A 20,303-nucleotide genomic window follows, 5' to 3' on the forward strand; every position below is an offset into this window, starting at 1 on the left:
GGAAGGTATCAGAGACTTTGGGAGACCCAGAGGTTTGCAGGAACACAAAAATACTTCTTTAAAAAAAGAGAAAGAACTCCCACAACAACCCAATGACTGAGCATGTTCAGTGGGCAAGGAATGCTGACTAACTGTTGGAGGGAGGGAAACCGATAGGAAGGAGGGGGAATAGATCAGCCTGACTGGAATCCTGGACAAGAAGCGCTCCATGCTGCAACATTATGTTGCAGGTCCCACTTGTTTAAAATATTGCTATTTGACATTTGTTTGTGCAGCATTTTAAAAACATCTGGACCTATGAAAATATACTGTCAAGATATTAATGAATATGAGTAAAATGGGTCATGTCTTAAAATATAAAGCTAACTCTTTATAGAAAAGCCACTGGATGGCCTCACATACTCAAAAATATATGGCTACACACTACTTTTCTGTTCTGGAGCACCAAATTATCACCCTCTGTAGGTCAACTTGAACTTTAAAGTTATATGACAGAGCCATATGCTTGCTGAAGATGCAACGTGTATGGTTTGAATTACGTGAAACTAAGTTCCTGTTCCCTACAGTACTGTAGGTTTTTGTAGTCTGAGTTTTCTAACTGAACACGTCACCGCACACAGGAAGCTGAGTATGCATTAAAACTGTTATTTTCCTCTGAACAGCAATTCTGTTTCATCAATCAGCCTGTTGCATCTGCAGAACATTTTCTTTCATGGGTAAGTGACCTACTTTGTTTTAAATATGTTTTGTTTTAAATATGAAATGTTTGTCGTCACTGAGGGCCAAAAATAGTGTGAAGAGAGCTCTGTGCTTCCAATCCCTTCCCTTTTCTACCAAGTTTAAAGTTGCACAAACTGCAGTAAAATACCACATCTGAAAAACAATGTTATAAAACTAAAGAGACTAAGATTTTTCTGCTCTGTTAGAATCCTTTTACGAATAATTAAAGTGCCACAGAATACTTAAATGTGCAAGAAGCCAGATGTTTTGACTATTTCAACAAATGGGAGGGGGGAGAAAGAATCAAAACTTTCTACTAAACTGGAATGTTGCCGTCTGCTATTTTAGTAACAAGACTGAATCAAGAGTTACACACATCAGATTTCAAACACAACACTGTTGACATTCTTCATCTATACAGAAAAAAATCTGTTCTCAGTCTGTTTCTGTAGAAATGGTCCTCCCTTAATTAAATTTTTACTGTAATCTAATTTCAGTTTGCATTTCTCTGTCTCTATAAATTCTGTCACTAAATTTTACTCATGGTAGAATCCCTAGAGAGAGCCAGTGTGGCGTAGTGGTTAGAGTGTTGGACTACGACCTGGGAGACCAGTAGAACCATCTTTTGTTAAGAATTATAAACGCATTTGCACTGAACAGTTAAAATGACACAGATCCATTGTGAGCTGATAGCAATAATACTCCTGTTGTGCACAAAGCTTGCTGTCTGGATGAAATGAACTTTTTTCTCCTCCAGAAAAAAAATAGGGAAGGGCTGTCATATGCTCAACATCTATAAAAATAGTTTTGGTTTCTAAAGCGACAATTCCTAAACCTAGCAATGTGGCTTGAACGCATTCAAATAAATCGTCACTATAAGCCATTAAGCTGAAGTCCCCAGACTTGAGCGTTTTAAGCAAACGCATGCAGGGGGAAAATAATTTCAAGTTCTGGCTCTCTCAAGAAATTTCACTTGTAGTACTTGCCCTCCTGCAGTTGTCTCTTGCGTGTTGTGGGGAATGGTTCAGCTCCATCTATTGGCAGCAAAGGATAATTTAGAAGCTGTGTGTCTGAGCCCGAGAACAGGATTCCAGAACATTTTTATCTTCACTGCCAAAACAAACAAAGCCGAACATACTAGCAGCACACTGCTTCAGAAGGGCTCTCTTTGCAAATGAAGGGGTTAGACAAAGTCAGGAAGAAATCAGAGGAAGAGCCATCAGCGGAAAAAAAGATTAGGAAGAAACTGACAAACATAAGCAAATAGTCTATAGATTTTTTAAAAAAGTTTCCAAAACAACAACAAAAAAAGAACAGAGTTTTCTACTTTTTTAATAAGTCTGGTGCTGTAAAATATTTATTTAATCTGTTTATTTTTTTGGTCTCATATCCTATTGTTCCTCCTGTAGGAGCCCAGGGCAGCTAACAACCCCCATTAAACATTAATTAAAATATCAAAAAAAATCCTTACCAACAATTAAAACATAACAGTGAACAATAAGCTTTAACTGTTAAGCTCCAATCCAATTACAGCCCCAAAGCTTGGCCTAATAATGAAGTTGTTTGTCTGTGCTATGACCTTACCCTGTTATTGTTCAAATTATGTTTCAGGAAAAGCTTGGAGTTCCTTGAACGCTAAAGAGAGGTTCCTGAACGAGAAAATCAGTAATGGTAGAGAGGGTCCCCTAACAGCCAGTTTGCCCACTGCTACCCATGCAGTCACAGAAGAATGCTGGGCTTGTTGTAGAACAAGCACTCACTTCAGACAGGGCAACCATAAGGTTCAATAGCAAGGTCAGTGCCCTGGATGAACTGAGAGCACACCTGTGACCTCCATGGATTGTTAACAGTGGGCATGCAGAGGTCCTCAGCATAAACGGTAATATGGAAAGGACTGTGTTAAGGTAGAAAAATACTGTTTTAACCCCAATGTATTCTGACAGTAATTTCAGTTGTTGTCATGAAATAACAACATTCTAAAACACTTCATTCTGCAGGGCCACTAAATAAAGTGAAGCCATACAGCCTTCTAGAATGAGACTATGAGTCGCTGCAGTAAATTTTCTATTACGCTACATAATCAGAGAAAGGTGGTGGTAAAAATATTTTTCAAAGAGCAAGATTAATTAAATAATCTTACAACCTGAGCACTTGCATGTAATTTCCCCCCACTAACATAAATTAAGGTAGACTTTTCAGTTATATATATGTATATATATTTACTTTATTTCAGCACAAACAATACAGAATTCTCAATGCAAGTATAAGTTTTTGCTAGGAACATATTGCTTGGTGATAAACATTTGCTGCTGTTCAACTTCCCTAGCTCAGTGGTTTTCAGACAACACAAAATACATGGGATCCAGAGTTCTTCAGGGCCGACATTCCAAAGGGCTCGGTTGCTTAGTAGCTAAATTGTTGTCTGTCCATTCACAAATGGAAAGTTTTTTCAACGCTTAACTCAAGCTGCAAAATACGATCCTTTTATCAAAACTTAGATCCCACCTCATCTCAACCATTACTACCTCTTACAAACTGCTTCTGAAATGCCACTTTGTTTGGAAGTTTGGTATTCAAGAGCAGTGATGTGGATTGGAAAATTTTCTACTAAGTTTTTTTGTGGAAAACTTTCCATTGCTAAAATAGAATCACAAAATGAATTAACAATCATAACTAAGGGATTCAGTATCAGTTAAACTGGACAGTTTCAAAATTATTAACTTTTTCCAAGTAGCTATCCCCTTGGAATATACTTGAATAAAACATTAGAGTCCTATTTGCCCCTAATTTCACCAAACCACAGTTGAGCTGCTTGCTGCATCCTTTGGCCATCTGTACCAATAGCACAAAAAAAATTATTTAGCACGACATTTAGACCGCTTAACATTAAAATATCCAAGTAGAGTACAAAAAGAGGATACATAATATAAAAATAGTCTATCATATAAAAACAGAATAAAACAAATTTCACATGATCATATGTTAATTGCAGACAGACATTAACAGTACTAATACTAAACTGAGAAGGCCTGAATGAAAACGACTGTAGATGCCTGCCCTCTTTCAAGAGAAAAGGAGATGCAAGTGCCATTACGCTAAAGGCCCTCTTCCATGCAGAGGCAAGGCAAGCCACCAAGTATGAAGTATTGTCAACAGGGCCTTCTCAACAGATTGTAGTAACCAGGCAGGAAGGTAGAGGAGGAGGTGCTCTATCAGGTAACCTGATCCTGAGCTATTTTTTTTATTATTTTATTTAATTTGTATCCCGCCGTTCCTTCCTCCCAGCAGGAGCCCAGGGTGACAAACAAAGCACTAAAACACTTTAAAACATCATAAAAACAGATCTTAAAATACATTAACAAAACAGCATTAAAAACATTTTTTTAAACAAAACAACTTTAAAAATGGGTTAAAAACATTATTAAAAACATATTAAACAATTCTGACACAGATGCAGACTGGGATAGCTCTCAACTTAAAAGGCTTGTTGAAAAAGAAAAGTCTTCAAAAGGCGCCGAAAAGATAGCAGAGATAGCGCCTGCCTAATATTCAAAGGGTGGTAATTCCACAGGGCAGGTGCCGCCACACTAAAGGTCCGTTTCCTATGTTGTGCAGAACGAACCTCCTGATAAGATGGTATCTGCAGGAGGCCCTCACCTGCAGAGCGCAGTGATCGACTGGGCATATAAGGGGTAAGACGGTCTTTCAGGTATCCTGGTCCTGAGCTGTATAGGGCTTTGTACGCCAAAACTAGAACCTTGAACTTGGCCCAGTAGCAAATGGGCAGCCATTTACGGCCTTACATACCAGTAATAAAACCTGAAACTTGGCCTGGTAGTATATCACCAGCCAGTACAATTCCTTCAGCAAACGTGGTAGACTGCTTCACATAGCAAACTAGCTGCTGCATTTCGCACTGGCTGCAGCTTCCAGGCTAACCTTAAGGGCAACTCCACTTAAAGCACATTCCAATAAGCAATTCTTGAGGCTACCAATGTGTGAACCACTGTAGTTAAGGCATCCCCATGTAAGAACAGTCATAGGTGGTGTACCACTCCTGTGATAAAAAGCATTCCTAGCTACTGAGGTCACCTGGATCTCCAATAACAGACATGGTTCAAGGAGTACCTCTAGACTATGAACCTGAATCTTCAAAGGAAGTGTGACCCCTTTTAGAACTGGTAAATGAACAGCCTCCCACACCCAGGAACCAGTCACCTTCATCACTGTGTCCAAGCACTGTTTCAGAAAATATACATTTTTGATGCTATAGAGAAATAAAGCTGTGTGTCATTAGCATTCTTACGACACTGTGCTCCAAATCTCCTAATGACAATTTACAATGGCTTTCATGTAGGTGTTGAATAGCATTGAGGACAAAATGGTGTCTGATGGCACCACACATCACAATTTCCAGGGTGGCAAAAGGCAATCACGCAATACTGCTCTCTGAAATCATCCCTGCAGGTAGAAGCAGAACTGTAAAACTGTGCCTCCAACTTCCAACCCACAGCACTGATCCAGAAGGATATCATGGTCGATGGTATCAAACGATGCTGTGAGATTAAGGAGAACTAACAGGGCTGCACTCTCGCTGTCACTCTCCCAACAAGGGTCATCCATCAGACTGACCAAGGCTGATTCATTCTCAAAACCAGGCATTAACCCAGACTAAAGTGGATCTAGGTAATTGGTCTCATCCAAGAGTATCTGAAGTTGTGCTGCCACTACTCTCTTGAGAATCAAAAAGGTGTTGGAGACCAGGCAGTAGCTGTCAAAAATGACTGGTATGAGAGTGGGTTTTTTTAGGAATGGCTGCAGCACTGCCTCCTTCAAGGAAGCAGGCACCATAACATTGTTTAACAAAGTGTTTATCATATCCTGGACTCACCTGGTCACACACACCCAACTAACTTTAATCAGTAAAATGGTCCAATGGTTGACAGAGCAAGTAGCTCTTCTTGGCTTATTAACGCTTGCCAATGGGGGGGATTGACTGAGTGGATCCAGGGTATTGTCAATGGGTCTTTGCAGAAGGGAGTGGTTCCAGCTGCCCTGAAAGAGCAGGTGATCCAGCCGCTCAAGAAAAGCCCACCCTTGACCCATTGGTTTGTGACATTGATCAGTTGCCTGCTTTGGGGCTGTACGCACTCTGAAAGAGCAGGTTTGTAGTCTGGATCCATCTTTGTCATTAGAGGCCCAGGTGACTTCAGTGGCTACGAGTGCCTTTTATCAGCTTTGGCTGGTAAGACAGCTGCAGCTGTTTCTGGACCAGAATAGCCTGACCACTGTTGTCCATGCACTGGAAACCTCCAGGCTGGATTACCGTAATGTGTTCTATGTGTGGCTGCCCTTAAGGTTGGTCCGGAAGCTGCAGCTGGTGCAGAATGTGGTATGACTGCTCACTGGGGCAGAGTATCACCAACATGTCACCCTGCTGCTGAAAGAATTGCACTGATTGCCCATTAGCTACCAGGCTAAGCTCAAGGTTCTGGTTTGTTGGAATGTGTGAGGTTCAACTCCAACTTGGTGGGTTGAGGCTGCATGGGGTTAATAAGGGTAGCTAGAGAGCTAGATCTCTTGGTTGCTAGGATATACCTATTCCTGTGATCCTGCCGTCTCTCCCCTTCCTGCTAGACTGATATGCAAAGGATGTTTGATCCCAATTCCTTCCCGCCTTTTCAGTGTTCCTTCTTCTCTCGAGAGAGGGGAGCAGACATCTTTCCTTTGTCTCTCCCTCTCAACCAGCATGAGAGCTGCACTGGAACCAGCGCAGACTGCTCCAACATAGCTAGTTAGCTAGATATAGGACTCTTTCCTATCAAGCATGTACTTCCAGAATAAAGTAGTTGTTTCTTATTTTACAGCTTAAAGTCTCTGTCTGACTAATTTGCAGGGAAGGTAGAATCTTAGCAAAGATTCAAACACAAACACATAAGCCCGCTGAATACGCTCCGCTCCGCTACGCAACTCAATAGAATTCCGACATGGTTTTGGTGTACAAAGCTCTATACAGGTTGGGACCAGGATACATGATTGTCTTACCTCTTATATACCCAGTCAATCACTACACTCTGCAGATGACAGCCTCCTGCAGATATCATCTTATCAGGAGGTCCATTCCACACAACATAGGAAGCAGAACTTTAGTGTTGTGGCACCGACCCTTTGGAATTCCCTCCCCTTAAATATTAGATAGGTGTCATCTCTGTTATCTTTTCAGTGCCTACTGAAGACCTTTCTCTTTCAATGAGCCTTTTAAGTAGAGACCTTATTTCACTCACCTTCTGTGTTGGAATTGCTTTTAAAGATCTTTGCAAAGCTTTTTTTAAAAGATATTTTTAAAATATGTTTTGTTTTAATATGTTTTTAAAGTTGTTTTATTTCAATATATTTCAAAGTCAGTTTTTATGATGTTTTAGAGTGTTTTTAGTCTTTTCGTTTGCCACCCTGGGTTCCTACTGGGAGGAAGGGCAGGATATAAATTTAGTAAATAAATAAATAAATAGCCAGTTGCATTGATGGAGCACTTTGTCCACATCATCAGGTAGCATCAACTGAAACCGATTCCACAAAATTAAGCCTGAAGGTGCACTGGACACCTCAACTCAATTTTCAAAAACAATGATGTTAAGAAATCCAATGGAGGATGACAGCAGGATGTCACAGTTATGGTGGAATACACTTTGATAAAGGGTGGTATCAAGTATTTTAAATAAAATTAAATTAAAGGCAGCTGGGCCTCACTGCTGGAGTTGCTGGTTCAATTTACACTAAGCTTGAAAAATAATTTGCCATGAGCACAGGGCTGCTGTTTGAAAACCACAAATTATTATTATTTATCTCAGAGCTTGGAAAAGTTACTTTTTTGAACTACAACTCCCATCAGCCCAATCCATTGGCCATACTGGCTGGGGCTGATGGGAGTTGTAGTTCAAAAAAGTAACTTTTCCAAGCTCTGATTTTATCTTATACCATAGAAATAGTTGCATAGTTCTTTTTCAGGCCCATAACATTTTGGTCATTGTATCAGCCACAAACTATCCAAGATGAGGCTTGGCCATAAAAAAGAAATGGAAACTCCAACTTTAGATTCATATAGCTAGAAGGGACCTTAAGTCTCTCTGACCTGTTACTTATTCTTATTATGGTTCATATGGCTTTTTTTCCTAATAGGTAATCTAAATACAAAAAGAGGTTATTTCCTCCTCACAAAGCTGAAAAGCAAAGGATCTCGCCATGGCTGCTTAGAATCATCTATGGGCCAGGGAGCCGTGACTCACCATGTTGTTAGCAACAGCTATGAAGAGAGTATCACACAAAGGGCCAAAGCAGGGCTGTTCAACTGGTGGTATTTCACAATATGTTGTTTGGCATGCATACCACCTGTTGGAAAGCACTGGAGAAAAGGGTTTTGTTTCCATGAAAATGAAATGGACTGCCTTCAAGTCAGAAGTGAAATCAAAAAGTGAGCAGTGAACATGGGCAAAATTGGTGGGTTTGAGGAGTTAAGAGGCTGCTGCTATGGATCGCATAACTATTTTACCCCAAGCACAACAGCATTTGATTGCTTGGAATAGACTAACCAACATGAGTGCTAATTGTTCTACTGATGAAGAGAAAAGGTAAAGCCCAGGATCCAAAGAACCATGAAATTAGCCCATGAGATCCATAGCTCCTAAGCAGTGCAAATGCTTTGCATATAGAAGATCTCATGTTCAAACCCAAGAATCTCCAGCTAAAGCTGGGGAAAACTCCTGTGTGAAATCCTGGAGAGCAGCTGTTAATCAGTGTAGACAATAATGAACTAGCGAGACCAATGGTGTGATGCAGCATAAAGTATCACTGTACGTTCTATGTTCAAGGGCGCTCCATGCAAGTTGCCTTCTTTGGAAATGGAAAAATGAAGATTGCCTTCAAGTCGATCCCTTTGTCGGATGTTAATTCCAGATGTTAACACACACCCCTCCCAACAAAAAATTCTCAAGATTTAACTGTAGAACAATTGGCCTTCCCCCCCCCAGTCTTTGCTTAGTTTCAAAAGAAGGTACTGTAGGCTAGCCCATGATTAGGAGGGCAAGAATGTGTGAATTCTGAATTCAATATATATCAAAGCAATTGTCAACCAGCATGAACTCCATTATAAGTCTAGAATCAGAGGATTGGATTTCTAATAATTTTTTAATAAATGTACACGTGCCCCCTCTCAGCATCAGCATCATGTAAGACACCAGCCATTTTGACAGGTGGGTGGAGTTGCCCACCTATCAATCACCTGGCATTACTATGACATCAGGTGACAACACCAAAGGGGCTCACTGGTTTCTGATGGGGATCTCCCTAGCACAGCTAATCCCAGTGGGGCTCACTGTCAGCAAGCCCTGCTTGCAAATGAACAAAATCACCTTAAGCTCCTGATTGTTCTTTTGGAACCATGTATTTACTTACTCAACAATTGATGTCACATATGATGCTGGGTGTGGGACAGGTGGACATAGTTGGAGAAAAGGCCTCACAGCCAAACTGGGACCCATGCCCAGCCTAATTAAGCCACCGAGCCAAAGGTTCTCCATTCTGGTACAGAGCAGGGGTGGGGAAACTGGCCCTCCAGATCAGAAAGTTGGACTTAAGTGTGGTGTTCTTTTGGTCAGTGAAGAGTGGAGCATGCAGGAAAGGATTAACTACTCTTCGAGAAAGCAGAGTCAACACTAGAACAAAGATTTTGGACAACCAGAGGAGGACAGAACCTTCCCACCAGTCCCCAGACTTAGCCACAGCAATTATGTGTTCTCCTTCTGGGGAGTCCCTGCAACAATAAGCGTAAGAACTAAAACGTATAATAGAACAAGAAACACAGAAAGAACCAGAGCAGCCCAGATGTCAATGGAGTTCCTATCTACCAAAGGTACCTGCAGAAAGGCAATGACATACGAGTGCCTCTCTAGCCCTCATGAAACCAGATTTGACTTGGGGCTGTATGCTCCATTCTGCAATGACCATAACAGTTCACCATAAATTGAGCTTTCTGTTCTCGACAGTGGAGGAGAGAGCATACAGTAAAGAGATGTTCAGAATCCAATAAAGGATTTGTTGGGTAACTCTCTTGGCAAAAGCTGCCTTGGCCAAGGCAAACTCAATCACCTTGCAGTGTTTAACAAACATGGATGGGTTAGTCCAGGTAACCACCCTACATATCCTTCGAGGGGAGCATTAGTATGGAGAGCTGTCAAGAAGGTAACCTCTAGCACAGAATGTGATGTGATGTCCAGCAGCAGAGTCCATGACTTCACAAGATATACCTGTGCTATGCATCCTCTGACCAACCTAACCTTAAAACCTTTTTGTCCTAGGCCCATGCCTTGCAAGAGACAAATAATGAGTTGCTGCATCTTAGCACCCTTGTATGGTTCAGATCCATTTGGACCTCCCTGCAGACATGCAACTTGTGCTATGACTTTCACTTCAAGTGAACCTGCTTTGGACAGAAGTCTGGCAACACAAACGTCTGTACCTTGTGGAAGGTAGAATTTAAGTTTTTAAAAAAACTCCTGGGGTCAGACCACAGGACACCCTATCAGAGTGAACAGAGGAGATAGATCAGACATAGGCAAGAAGGGCAGGGGGGGATCTAATCACTTTGAAATGAAAATCAAAGAGTATGCAGGAGCTAAGAATCAAACCTGCTCTCCTAACAAAAGCAGAGTCAGAACTGGTGGGAAGGTTAGTTCCTTTACCAGTTGACTGCCAGTATTTTTTTCTTGGTTTGACCCTCTTTTCTAGGAGTTAATCCTTTCCTGTGTGCTCGATTCCTTTGCTGGTCCTCATCATCCCTGACCATTAGCCATGGTGGCCGGGGCTGGTGGGAGACCAACATCTGGAGAGCCACAAATTCCACACCACTGGTGTAGAGACTAAGGACAGTATTCAACTAAACAACTGTGCTAGTGCAAGGAATAGCACAATGGGACTTTCCTGTCTCTTCTACCTCCACACTGTCACCCAGATCTGCTCTGGAGGGTTGGAGGAACCCAAAGAACAGATTGGGGGGGTAGGAAAGGGGGAGAAAGTATTTTTAATATACTGTATTTTAATATATTTTAAAGTCTGTTTTTATTATGTTTTACAGTGTTTTTAGTGTTTTTGCTTGCCTCCCTGAGCTTCTACTGGGAGGAAGGGCAGAACATGCATCTAATAAATAAAATGATAAATCATGAACATTCTGTTGTGCAACTGGAAATCCTTATGCTGACAGAAGCTGCGACTTAGCGCTCTATTGAATACAACCCTAAGGACCAAAACAGACATGACACAGAAGATAAAGGTGTCAGATTAGGACCTGGGTGGCCAGGGCTCAAGCTCCCAGTCATGAAGCTCTCACTGGGTGACCATGAGCCAGTCACAGTCTCTCAGCGGAATCGTCCTCACAGGTTGTTGTGAGGATACAAGGGAGAGGAGAACTGTTCCTCGGAGGAAAGGCAGGATATAAATGTGATAAATAAACTTTAAAGCAACCATCAGAGACTGAGTGCATGAAGTGAATTAGGGAAGTGGTGCTGGGGAGAGATTATTCAACAAGCACAGCTAACAATTACTTCAAAGGCGGCATTTTTAATCAGGAAAATGATGAGGAAAAGGCTAAAACAGTTTCTCCGTGAGAGCTGTTACCCCACATCCAGTCTTTCACCTCCTTCCCCCATGGTACCTACAGATCTCATGTGTTATGTCTGTTTTGATTCTAACAAGCATGAGCTGGCAAGCTCCCAATTCAAGTCTCACCTCAGTCAATTTCAATAAATAGCTTTAGGCAAGCCACTATTGCTTCGGCATCAACATACACCCCATCTGCAATACACAAACACTGGCCTACATAGTCGGGTTGTTTTTAAGAGTTACTGAGATAATATAAGTCAAACTCTTTGACCACTCTTAAAGGTAAAGGTGTCAGTGCTTTATAAATGGTGTAATTATTATAATAACCTCGCTGCTCAGGCTTTTGCAGATGTGCTGTTCGCAGTGCTTTTCTTCTGTTAGCAAACCACCTGTTCCTCCTCCTCACATATGAGTTTCAGTTCAAATTATATTAATAAAATAGAGTTCATTCTGGTAGCTGGAAAGAAGCTAAACCCTTTTACATCAAAATCATAAATCCATGCTGAGTGTTAACAAACTATTATCAGTGGAGCAGATAAATCCCTCCTCTCCCCTACCAATTTATTCTTATGCCCTATGTGTGCAGTCTACCTTCCCTTTCTCACATCTGAAGCTCTGGGTGTTCTTCCAGAGTTCAATTTCAAAACAGTCTCATTTTAGCCACGTCTGCCTTTCTGCTCTTAGCTGTGGTCCTTGCTACAAAGACACCTAACTGCAAAAGTCCCCCCCCCAATTTATTTCAGACGCCTCCATACAAGAAAGTGTTTTGGAGATGGCATCTAGTGTAATTCCACCAATGCTGCAACAATATTGCATGTGATGCTCTAGAAAGGAAAAGATCCTGCAATGCTAAAAGCAAAAGCTACCACAAAAACAACCATACACATCTCCTGCCCTTCCTCCAAGGAACTGTGAGGGAGGATTAGGGTGAGATAGTGACTGCCCCAAGATCATCCACAGAGTTTTATGTTAAAAAAGGAATTTTGAACCCCAGTCTCCTCAATCCAATGTTTCTGAGAATGAGAGAGTCAGTGTGATATAGTGGTTAAAGTGCTGGACTTTGACCAAGGAGACACAGGTTCAAATCCCTTGTGTGTCACAAATATTTCTGCACTGCCTGAAGGCCAAATGTTTGTCATGCAGTTCCGTCCTGCATAGCTATTTTTAACTAATAGCCAATGCAGGGGGTGGGGATGGGCAAGCTGGATAGGGACCATGGTATGGAGAAGGAGATCTTTCACCCTTTACCCACCCACGCACCCTTGCTTTGGTCCTTACTGAAATCCTATCCCTTCCTTGTTTTGCTGTTCACAATGGAAGGAGGGCAATGCAAGACGTAACAATGCCACATCTAGTGTAGCCCTTCCTGAGAGACCTCAATCACTATCCCTCAGACTAATGTATAGCAGAGGGTTGTTGTCAGAATAAGGGGAAGAGGTTCTTGAAAGAAGGGCAGGATAAAAGCGTGATAAATAAATTAAAAAACCCAGCTATGACACCACACTACACACACATATTCATATCCTACCAACTGAAAAATGTGTGCTACTGATACAGTATTTTTATAGTGGATCTTAATCTCTGGAAAGTTGGCATGGGAACCATTTTAGACTGGATATCAGGATATATGTTTTAGAATAAAATTTATTTGTTTTATTTTATTTATATCCCGCCCTTTCTCCCAGTAGGAGCCCAGGGCAGCAAACAAAAGCACTAAAAACACTTTAAAACATCATAAAAACAGACTTAATATATTAAAATGCAACAACCATAATACAAAAGAAAGCAATATTTTAAACTCTCTCTAACATATTCACAGACTAATTCTGTACATGTTTACTGGGAAGTCCAACTGGGTTGAAAAGGACTTACTTCCAAGCTAACGTCCATGTTCGGAGGCATGTGGGGTGGGACTATTGCTTTCATGTATCTGAAAGCCAGTGTGGCATAGTGGTTAAGGTGTTGGACTACGACCTGGGAGACCAGGGTTCAAATCCCCAAACAGCCATGAAGCTCACTGGGTGACAAGAAGGCAATGGCAAACCACCTCTGAATATCGCTTACCATGAAAACCCTATTCATAGGGTCGCCATAAGTTGGAATCGACTTGAAGGCAGAACATTTCCATTTTTTCCAAGGAACTCACCGCTGGCTGTTATGAGAAGCAGGCTATTAAGACTAGATGGCTCTGTGGTCGCATCTAGCAGGGCTCTTCTTATGTTATATTATTCTTACATGCGCATAGGACTAAAGCTTTAAATTAACACTGTAGCTTAAAAGCACAGCGTTCTCACACTGACAGAACTCTCCCAACAACACGTAAGTTGTGGAATAAAGTCTTGTGGAGGAGCATTACCATTATTCCATTATTAGATGAGGTTCTATGGAAACTTTGGATAAGGAAGAGACCCAAGACATTGCAGTGTCTCGGCAAGTCATTGTACATATATGCTCTGCTTGAACAGATTAGCTTTGCATATTATTGATTTGAAGAAAGCACAATATTAAATCTGGTGATTAAAGCAAAACCAGAAGTGCTTATGTTACAAAGGAAACAGAAGATGAAATAGCAAACATACCATTCTATACTTTTTAATTACAGATATGCAAATACTTATTGTAATACTAACGCAAAGCTTGGGCAATAGAAGCTATCTTTTAAAATGTGCTAATAATGATTCCCCCAAAAGCTCCATATGGTTTTCTACAACATTTTAAATATGAAATGTTTATCCTATTGCAACACAATCCTTTAAAAAAAAACACCCCTGAATAACATTGACAACAGACTTTTTCTAACAAAGTATATGGAAAAATCCTTTTTGATAATGATCAAATTGTGCTTTTAGGTCTATAAAATTACACATTCCATATTTATTGCCGTCATTTTCTGCAGAGCAAACAACTACTGTATCTTTTTACACAGTCTATTATTTGTTTAAAAGGAAAAGTGATGTATTTTCATGGTAACGGAATCATGATGGCAGCACATATTGAGCTATTACAGTTAATCCCCTGTCAGCTTCACCTTAAGAAACCCCTATCCTTAGGAATTTATAGCTGCTATAAACACATACACACAGTTCTAAGTTAGCAAAAGAGTATAATCAGATAATGGCATTAAAATTAAGTTTTAAAAACAATTAATTTTTCCCACTCTCTAGTAGCTCCATCATGAGATCTGTGATATTTAAAATTAAAAGGCCATATTAGTAGTGCTGAAATTCTATTGCTGTGGACTTGTAATTTTCACAACTATTCTAAAGCAACCATTGTTAACAGACTGACCCAATGTTCACTGTGCGCTATAAGAATAGAACCAGTACTAAATCTACTTGTGCCAGTGGAATACAAAGATACACCGGTGTAGTGGTCAGCTGACAACACAGTCATCCAGTCCCTTTAGTGGGGCTATGGTTGGGCTGTAGTTGTTATAAAAATTAAGTCCTTCTCCATAAATCTATAAATAAAGCAATAAACATTCTTAACACCACTCAGGATCCAACTAATATAATGCGCTGAAGGGGGCCCTTTAGACTAATGTTTCCTGAAGAGCTGCTCTCCCACCCCTCATGGTCAACCACTTTTGAAAATTTCAAAAAGAAGATGTAGCAGGACAGAGGGGAGATGGTGTAGAATCAAAGGAACCTTATCTTAAGCCAGACCATTGGTTCACCTAGCTCACTATTGCTTAAATCAGGGGTGCAGAACCTTAGGTCCAATGGCCAAATGCAACCTTCCAGGACTCTCTAGCTAGCCCTCGGGATTCTCCCCAGGCAACACCCCCCGCTAGCCCCTCTCCATACTCTCCTCCAGTTCTTGTGTGTGGCTGGAACATGCCCTTGAACTGTAATGCTGCCACTTAGATGGAGAGATGCAAGTGGTAGAAACTTCTTAATATTGTGTGGCTTGACTGTAGCCTACTGGAATCACATGTGTGGCCGCTCCAGCTACCAGCATTCAGTTCCTGGAAGTCTGCCTATGAGGGTATGCAGCTGTTACGCTGAAAAAGCCTCCCCACCCCTAGTCTAAACTGACTGCTAGCAGCTATCTGGGATTTCAGAATTGGGTCTTTCCCAGCCCTGCCTGGAATTGTTAGGGATTGAACATGGGATTTACTTCATACAAACCATGTGTGCCTTCCATGAGGGTGTATATGCTAGCTATTCAAAATAAAATATTCCTCTGAACACATCTGAACCTTTCAGTGAGCCCTTTGATCTTGGCCAAAGTTATTTTCATGTATCTTCTTCCTGTACAACTCTACATCAGGCAACTTTGTTGCTGTGAAGAGTCTGCACAATCAAGTCGAATAAGCATGTAAGTTTTGAATGTGTCTAGTTTCTGACTGCCAACCTTTTCAAACTCACAAAAGAAAGCATTCTTGGCTCACTATAACTAGAGGATGTTCGCTCATCAGCGCTGCTATCTTTCCAGCGCCAAGTTAAAACCTTCCTATTTTATCAGGCATTTTAATTTTTTCTATATATGTTTTTAATCTGGTTTTAGATTGTGGATTTCTATATATATCTGTTTTGTATTGTTTATGTGATTTTATTGTATTCATTCATATTTGTTGTACACCGCCCAGAGAGCTATGCTAGTGGGGCGGTATAAAAATTCAATAAATAAATAAATAATAAATCAATCTGAAACCAATTAAAAACACATTGAAGGTCAACTGATAACTTAAAGAGAAGATGGAACCCCTATGTTTCTGCCACATATTAACCACTCTTTTTCAGTAAGGCCTGGAGGGCACTCAGGAGGAAACATACTCTTGAGAGACATGAGCCCCCAGGTGCATTCAAATATCCATGGAGTATAACTGAAAATACAGTTTTCTTTTTGTGTGAAAAGATACATTTGGGTCATACTAGAAACATAGGGACATTATTTTCTGCTTTTTGTGAAGCTGTCCCAAGACCTAATATTATATTCTAATGGAACTCAACAGCAACTCTACCTTCCTTTCTGACATAGCACATGGCTCTATAATGCACATTTGAGATGCATTATAAGCACATTTTGCATTGTTTAATCCAAAGATTTGTGGTGTACTTTCTCACTTTTCTACTACTTCAACTGTATGTAATTCATTACTCTTTCATTTCAGTTTGCAGAAGCATCAACCAGAGTTCTCCACAAAAATGGTCCCTCATAATATGACATGGATAAAGTACCCAAGCCAGAGCCAAGATTCATCCACCAGTTTTGAAGATATCATATTCTCACAACATGTAATATCAAGATTTATGCACTGCTATATTGCGCTCTTTGTACCAAGTGGCTTACTAGCTGGGATCATTATTTTAGGCATCTCCATCAAGAACTATATGCATCACACCTTCGAGAAATTAGATACCCTGTTTTTTGCTCATACCATCACCAACATATTAATGATTTTTTTATCACTCACCATCACCACAAGGCCTGCCTACCTCAAAGTATCCTATTTTGAGTGTGCAACACTGTCATTTTTTTTCAATTTGACTTACTTCAGTTCCCAGTATCTTCTCATCCTAATGGTGCTTAACTTTTTTTTAAACAGACACCCGCCCCAGAATGCTTTAATTAGAAAAGCACATGAAAATCCTATGGTGTCTGTTGCATTTGTACTGATGTTTGCCTTTTGTGGTGCACTGATAGTGGTGGCGCTGCTGGGCGTAGAGAATTACCATGAACAAACTGACTGCCAATTAGATCCTTTATTTGCATGGCCTGAATATGAAATTATTAAATTTACCTTTGGCTTCTGCATTCCATCTTTGGCCAAGCTTCTGTGCTTTATTCTCCTGTTTGTTAAAGCAACTCATCCAGAAATCCATTCCTCAAGACAGAATATTCACCCTTATTTGACTGTTTTGGTTATTACAACAACAATGTTTGTGTGCCGTCTATTTTACAACAGTATGATTCTCTTCAGGACCACCTTGAAGATACAGAGAACAATAGGGACACCCCAAAATGAGCTAATAATGAATACTGCAGAAATTCTGCTGTTCAGCGAAAGTTGTATTAGTTTAGTGATCATTCTTTGCCTTCATAAACCATGCAGAAGAGGCATATTGAATATTATAACTAAATTCACAGAAGTTTGCAGAAGGAGACATGCTAGTAACAGACCTCTTGAAATACCAGAAACTCATACCGAAGTTTCGTGTATGCCTTCTGAAAATGTATCACGCTGATCTTTGCCTTCTGAAATACTAGCATTTAAAGAAAAAAGCTACAAATCTGCTAGAATGCAGAACCTGAAGGAATGAAAGATTGTCAAGCTTATTTATTCTTACAATCTGAAGAACAAATATTCTCCAGCGGGGGTTGATAGCTACAATCATAGTAATTGAATGTCCACCTGTGTTGCTATTACACATCGGTCCCTTGTTTTTGTGAGCTGATGTATGGAGAGCAGGGTGAACAAAAGGAGAGACAACTTGGTCAAGAGCTTTTATGAAGAGAAACTGTACCCTCATTTTATTTTCATGTATTTAACTCTTCTATGTTTATCAAGGTTTACAATGAATGGCTGTGGGAAAGACTGCATGGGAGAGAGAAGGGAGATCTTCATATAGTAGTATATCACCTAGAGAATTAACACATTATTCTATGAGTGACTCTTTTATATGAACAAAATTAAGTTACCACGCACCATAATCCCTCAACTCTAAAAAAATTTTATTCCCACCCCCACACATTAGTGATGGGATCTACTAGCAGGTGCTGGTTTGAAAGCATTCCGTCAACCTAACAGGCAGTATGATTTGAGTTCATTCTTTGTCTGCTAGCCACTACTTTAATCTGGGATTTTTTTCCTCACAAACAATATTGAAATTAATATCAACATTTTAATGGAAATAACTGTAAAGGAAATATCAATATTTTGAAAGGAATTATCAATAAATGAAAGGAAATATTAATAAATGTATTGTTCATAATATCGATATTTTAGAGGCAGCTTTTTTTAAAAAACCCATATTCGAAAATAATGACAGGAAATTGCTACATAAAAATCTGATCCACAATGATATAAGTGGTTTTATTGGTTTTATTGTATTTTATCTTGTAATTGTACGTCGCCTAGAGTGGCCGTTAATTCGGCCAGATAGGCGACTCAAAAATAAAAAATTATTATTTTATTATTATTATAAGTGGATTTCTGTACCAAATCCAAATTGGGCAAAATTCTAGCACATCTCTAGCACACATTCATAAGTCAAGTGCTGGTAGAACTTTTTTTCTCTATTCTCCACCCATCCTGGAAACAACAAACCCCATCCATGGATTTGTTCAGCCTAAAATGTCCAGCTTTCAGAATCCAGCCTGCTAGAATGTATGGATGCTTCTAAGAGGCTACACTGGTATGGAATGGGACAACACTACATGGAACAATAGAACATGTTATAATATATTAAGAGTGTTGCAATCACCCTAAAAGGAAAGGAAACTAAAACCAGAGGTTGCAAAAGGACATTACTATTTACTGGTAGTATATTCAGACAGACTATCTGCAACTAGAGCAGGGGTGCCTACCCGCCCTACATCTGACATCATACATGTCAGGTGTGGGGCAGGCAAGGGTAGGGCTTCAAAGGAACAATTGGGGGCTTAAAGTGATAGTTTACTGGAAAATACAAACTGCTGCGTAGCGGAGAACAAAAAGTTTTGTTTACAGTGCAGGGGCATGCATACAACGTTCTACAAAACAAAACAAAATGGTTGTTCTGGGCTTCAGGAAAGTTAATTCTATGGGGTGCAGACAGGGTTAAATACATATGGGCAATCTTTTGCTAAAAGATCTAATCAACATAACAATGACCAAAAACAACATAAAAGATTTAGTATAGAGTGAAGCTACTGAGGAAGATAAGGTATACAGTAAGAGGGAAAGTATCCTTTTATTTACCACTTTAAATGTTTTGGAGAAAATTACAAACATGCCAAAAGCAACAGCAAGCAAAACCCAAAGGCAGTAGTTCTTTCATTAAGCTATTCAATAAATAGCCTTACAAGAGTTTCATAACAGCAAACCGAGATGAATGTAAGACTAGGCATGAAGATCTAGCAGGGTGTTGCACCTATCTTCTACATACATGGAGAGTTTTATCTGCTGGTTCAAGGGTTATGTTAAAACAGGGGTAGCCAACATGATGCCTCCAGATGTTATGAACTCCAACTTCCATCAGCCCGAGCCAGCACAGCCAATGGTCAAGAATTATGGAATCTGTAGTCCAGAACATTTGGAGAGCACATTGGCTACCCCTGCATAAGATTAAGCTGTAACTTAAGCAAGGCTGAGTCTAGATTTTCAGCAGAACTAAAAACCCACAGCCAAAAGGTAGTCTTTATCATATATTATGAACAATTACTGTTTTCCATGTCCATTCTCTTCTCTCCCCAACTTATTCTATCTTGAATAACATAACTCAGGTGAATACTACAAGACCATGTGACATTGCTGAAATTAATGTAATTACACTAATGCGTATCTTGTTCAGACATGCGACTATTTAAAATTTTGGGAAATTCATGAAGAAATCACCGGTTTCTTACAGAAGAAAGAACCTGAAATGTGAATTTTGAAAATGATGAAAAGACCCAGTGGTGTGTAGAGGTTAAGGTGTTGGACTACGACCTGGGAGACCAGGGTTCAAATCCCCACACAGCCATGAAGTGCACTGAGTGACCTTGCGCCAGTCGTTGCCTCTCAGCCACATGAAAACTCTATTCATAGGGTCGCCATAAGTCAGAATCGACTTGAAGGCAATACATTTACATTACGTGAATCCCTTGTATTCCTTACATGCACGCGTAAACACTGAGTATCTCTTTCTACAAATTCCTCCTCCAACCCCACCTTTTCTATTCTATTGCTATTCTGTTCTATAAATTCTATTGCTTGGCCCCTTAGACCTCATCTGCAATTGAAATGA

At 40.2% G+C, this 20,303-nt stretch overlaps 2 protein-coding genes across 5 annotated transcripts in view; one reads left to right on the forward strand and one right to left on the reverse strand.

The window, feature by feature from the left end:
- C17H7orf50 (chromosome 17 C7orf50 homolog) overlaps positions 1-20,303 on the reverse strand; it is a 172,923-nt gene that overhangs the window by 118,415 nt on the left and 34,205 nt on the right. The gene's annotated exons all lie outside the window — the stretch shown is intronic.
- On the forward strand, positions 212-18,515 carry LOC133371783 (uncharacterized). Of its 2 annotated transcripts, none has more exons than XM_061599562.1 (3): positions 212-230; positions 663-716; positions 16,487-18,515. In XM_061599562.1, exon 3 carries the CDS (start codon positions 16,521-16,523, stop codon positions 17,559-17,561), a length of 1,041 nt encoding a protein of 346 aa, XP_061455546.1. In that variant the 5' UTR covers positions 212-230; positions 663-716; positions 16,487-16,520; the 3' UTR covers positions 17,562-18,515. The 2 variants fall into 2 exon arrangements, with proteins under 2 accessions (XP_061455546.1, XP_061455545.1); XM_061599561.1 differs by lacking the exon at positions 212-230 and adding an exon at positions 10,071-10,241 and having other exon boundaries at positions 544-716.

This window comes from Rhineura floridana, chromosome 17 (genome assembly GCF_030035675.1).
Source record: "Rhineura floridana isolate rRhiFlo1 chromosome 17, rRhiFlo1.hap2, whole genome shotgun sequence".
NCBI lineage: Eukaryota > Metazoa > Chordata > Lepidosauria > Squamata > Rhineuridae > Rhineura > Rhineura floridana.

Excerpts from the sequence above, each read along its gene's own strand:
- LOC133371783 (XM_061599561.1), top strand. The coding sequence starts at position 10,075 with ATGCCTTGCAAGAGACAAATAATGAGTTGCTGCATCTTAGCACCCTTG. Across the intron at positions 10,242-16,486 it reads ACGTCTGTACCTTGTGGAAG|TTTGCAGAAGCATCAACCAG; the intron begins GTAGAATTTAAG and ends CTTTCATTTCAG.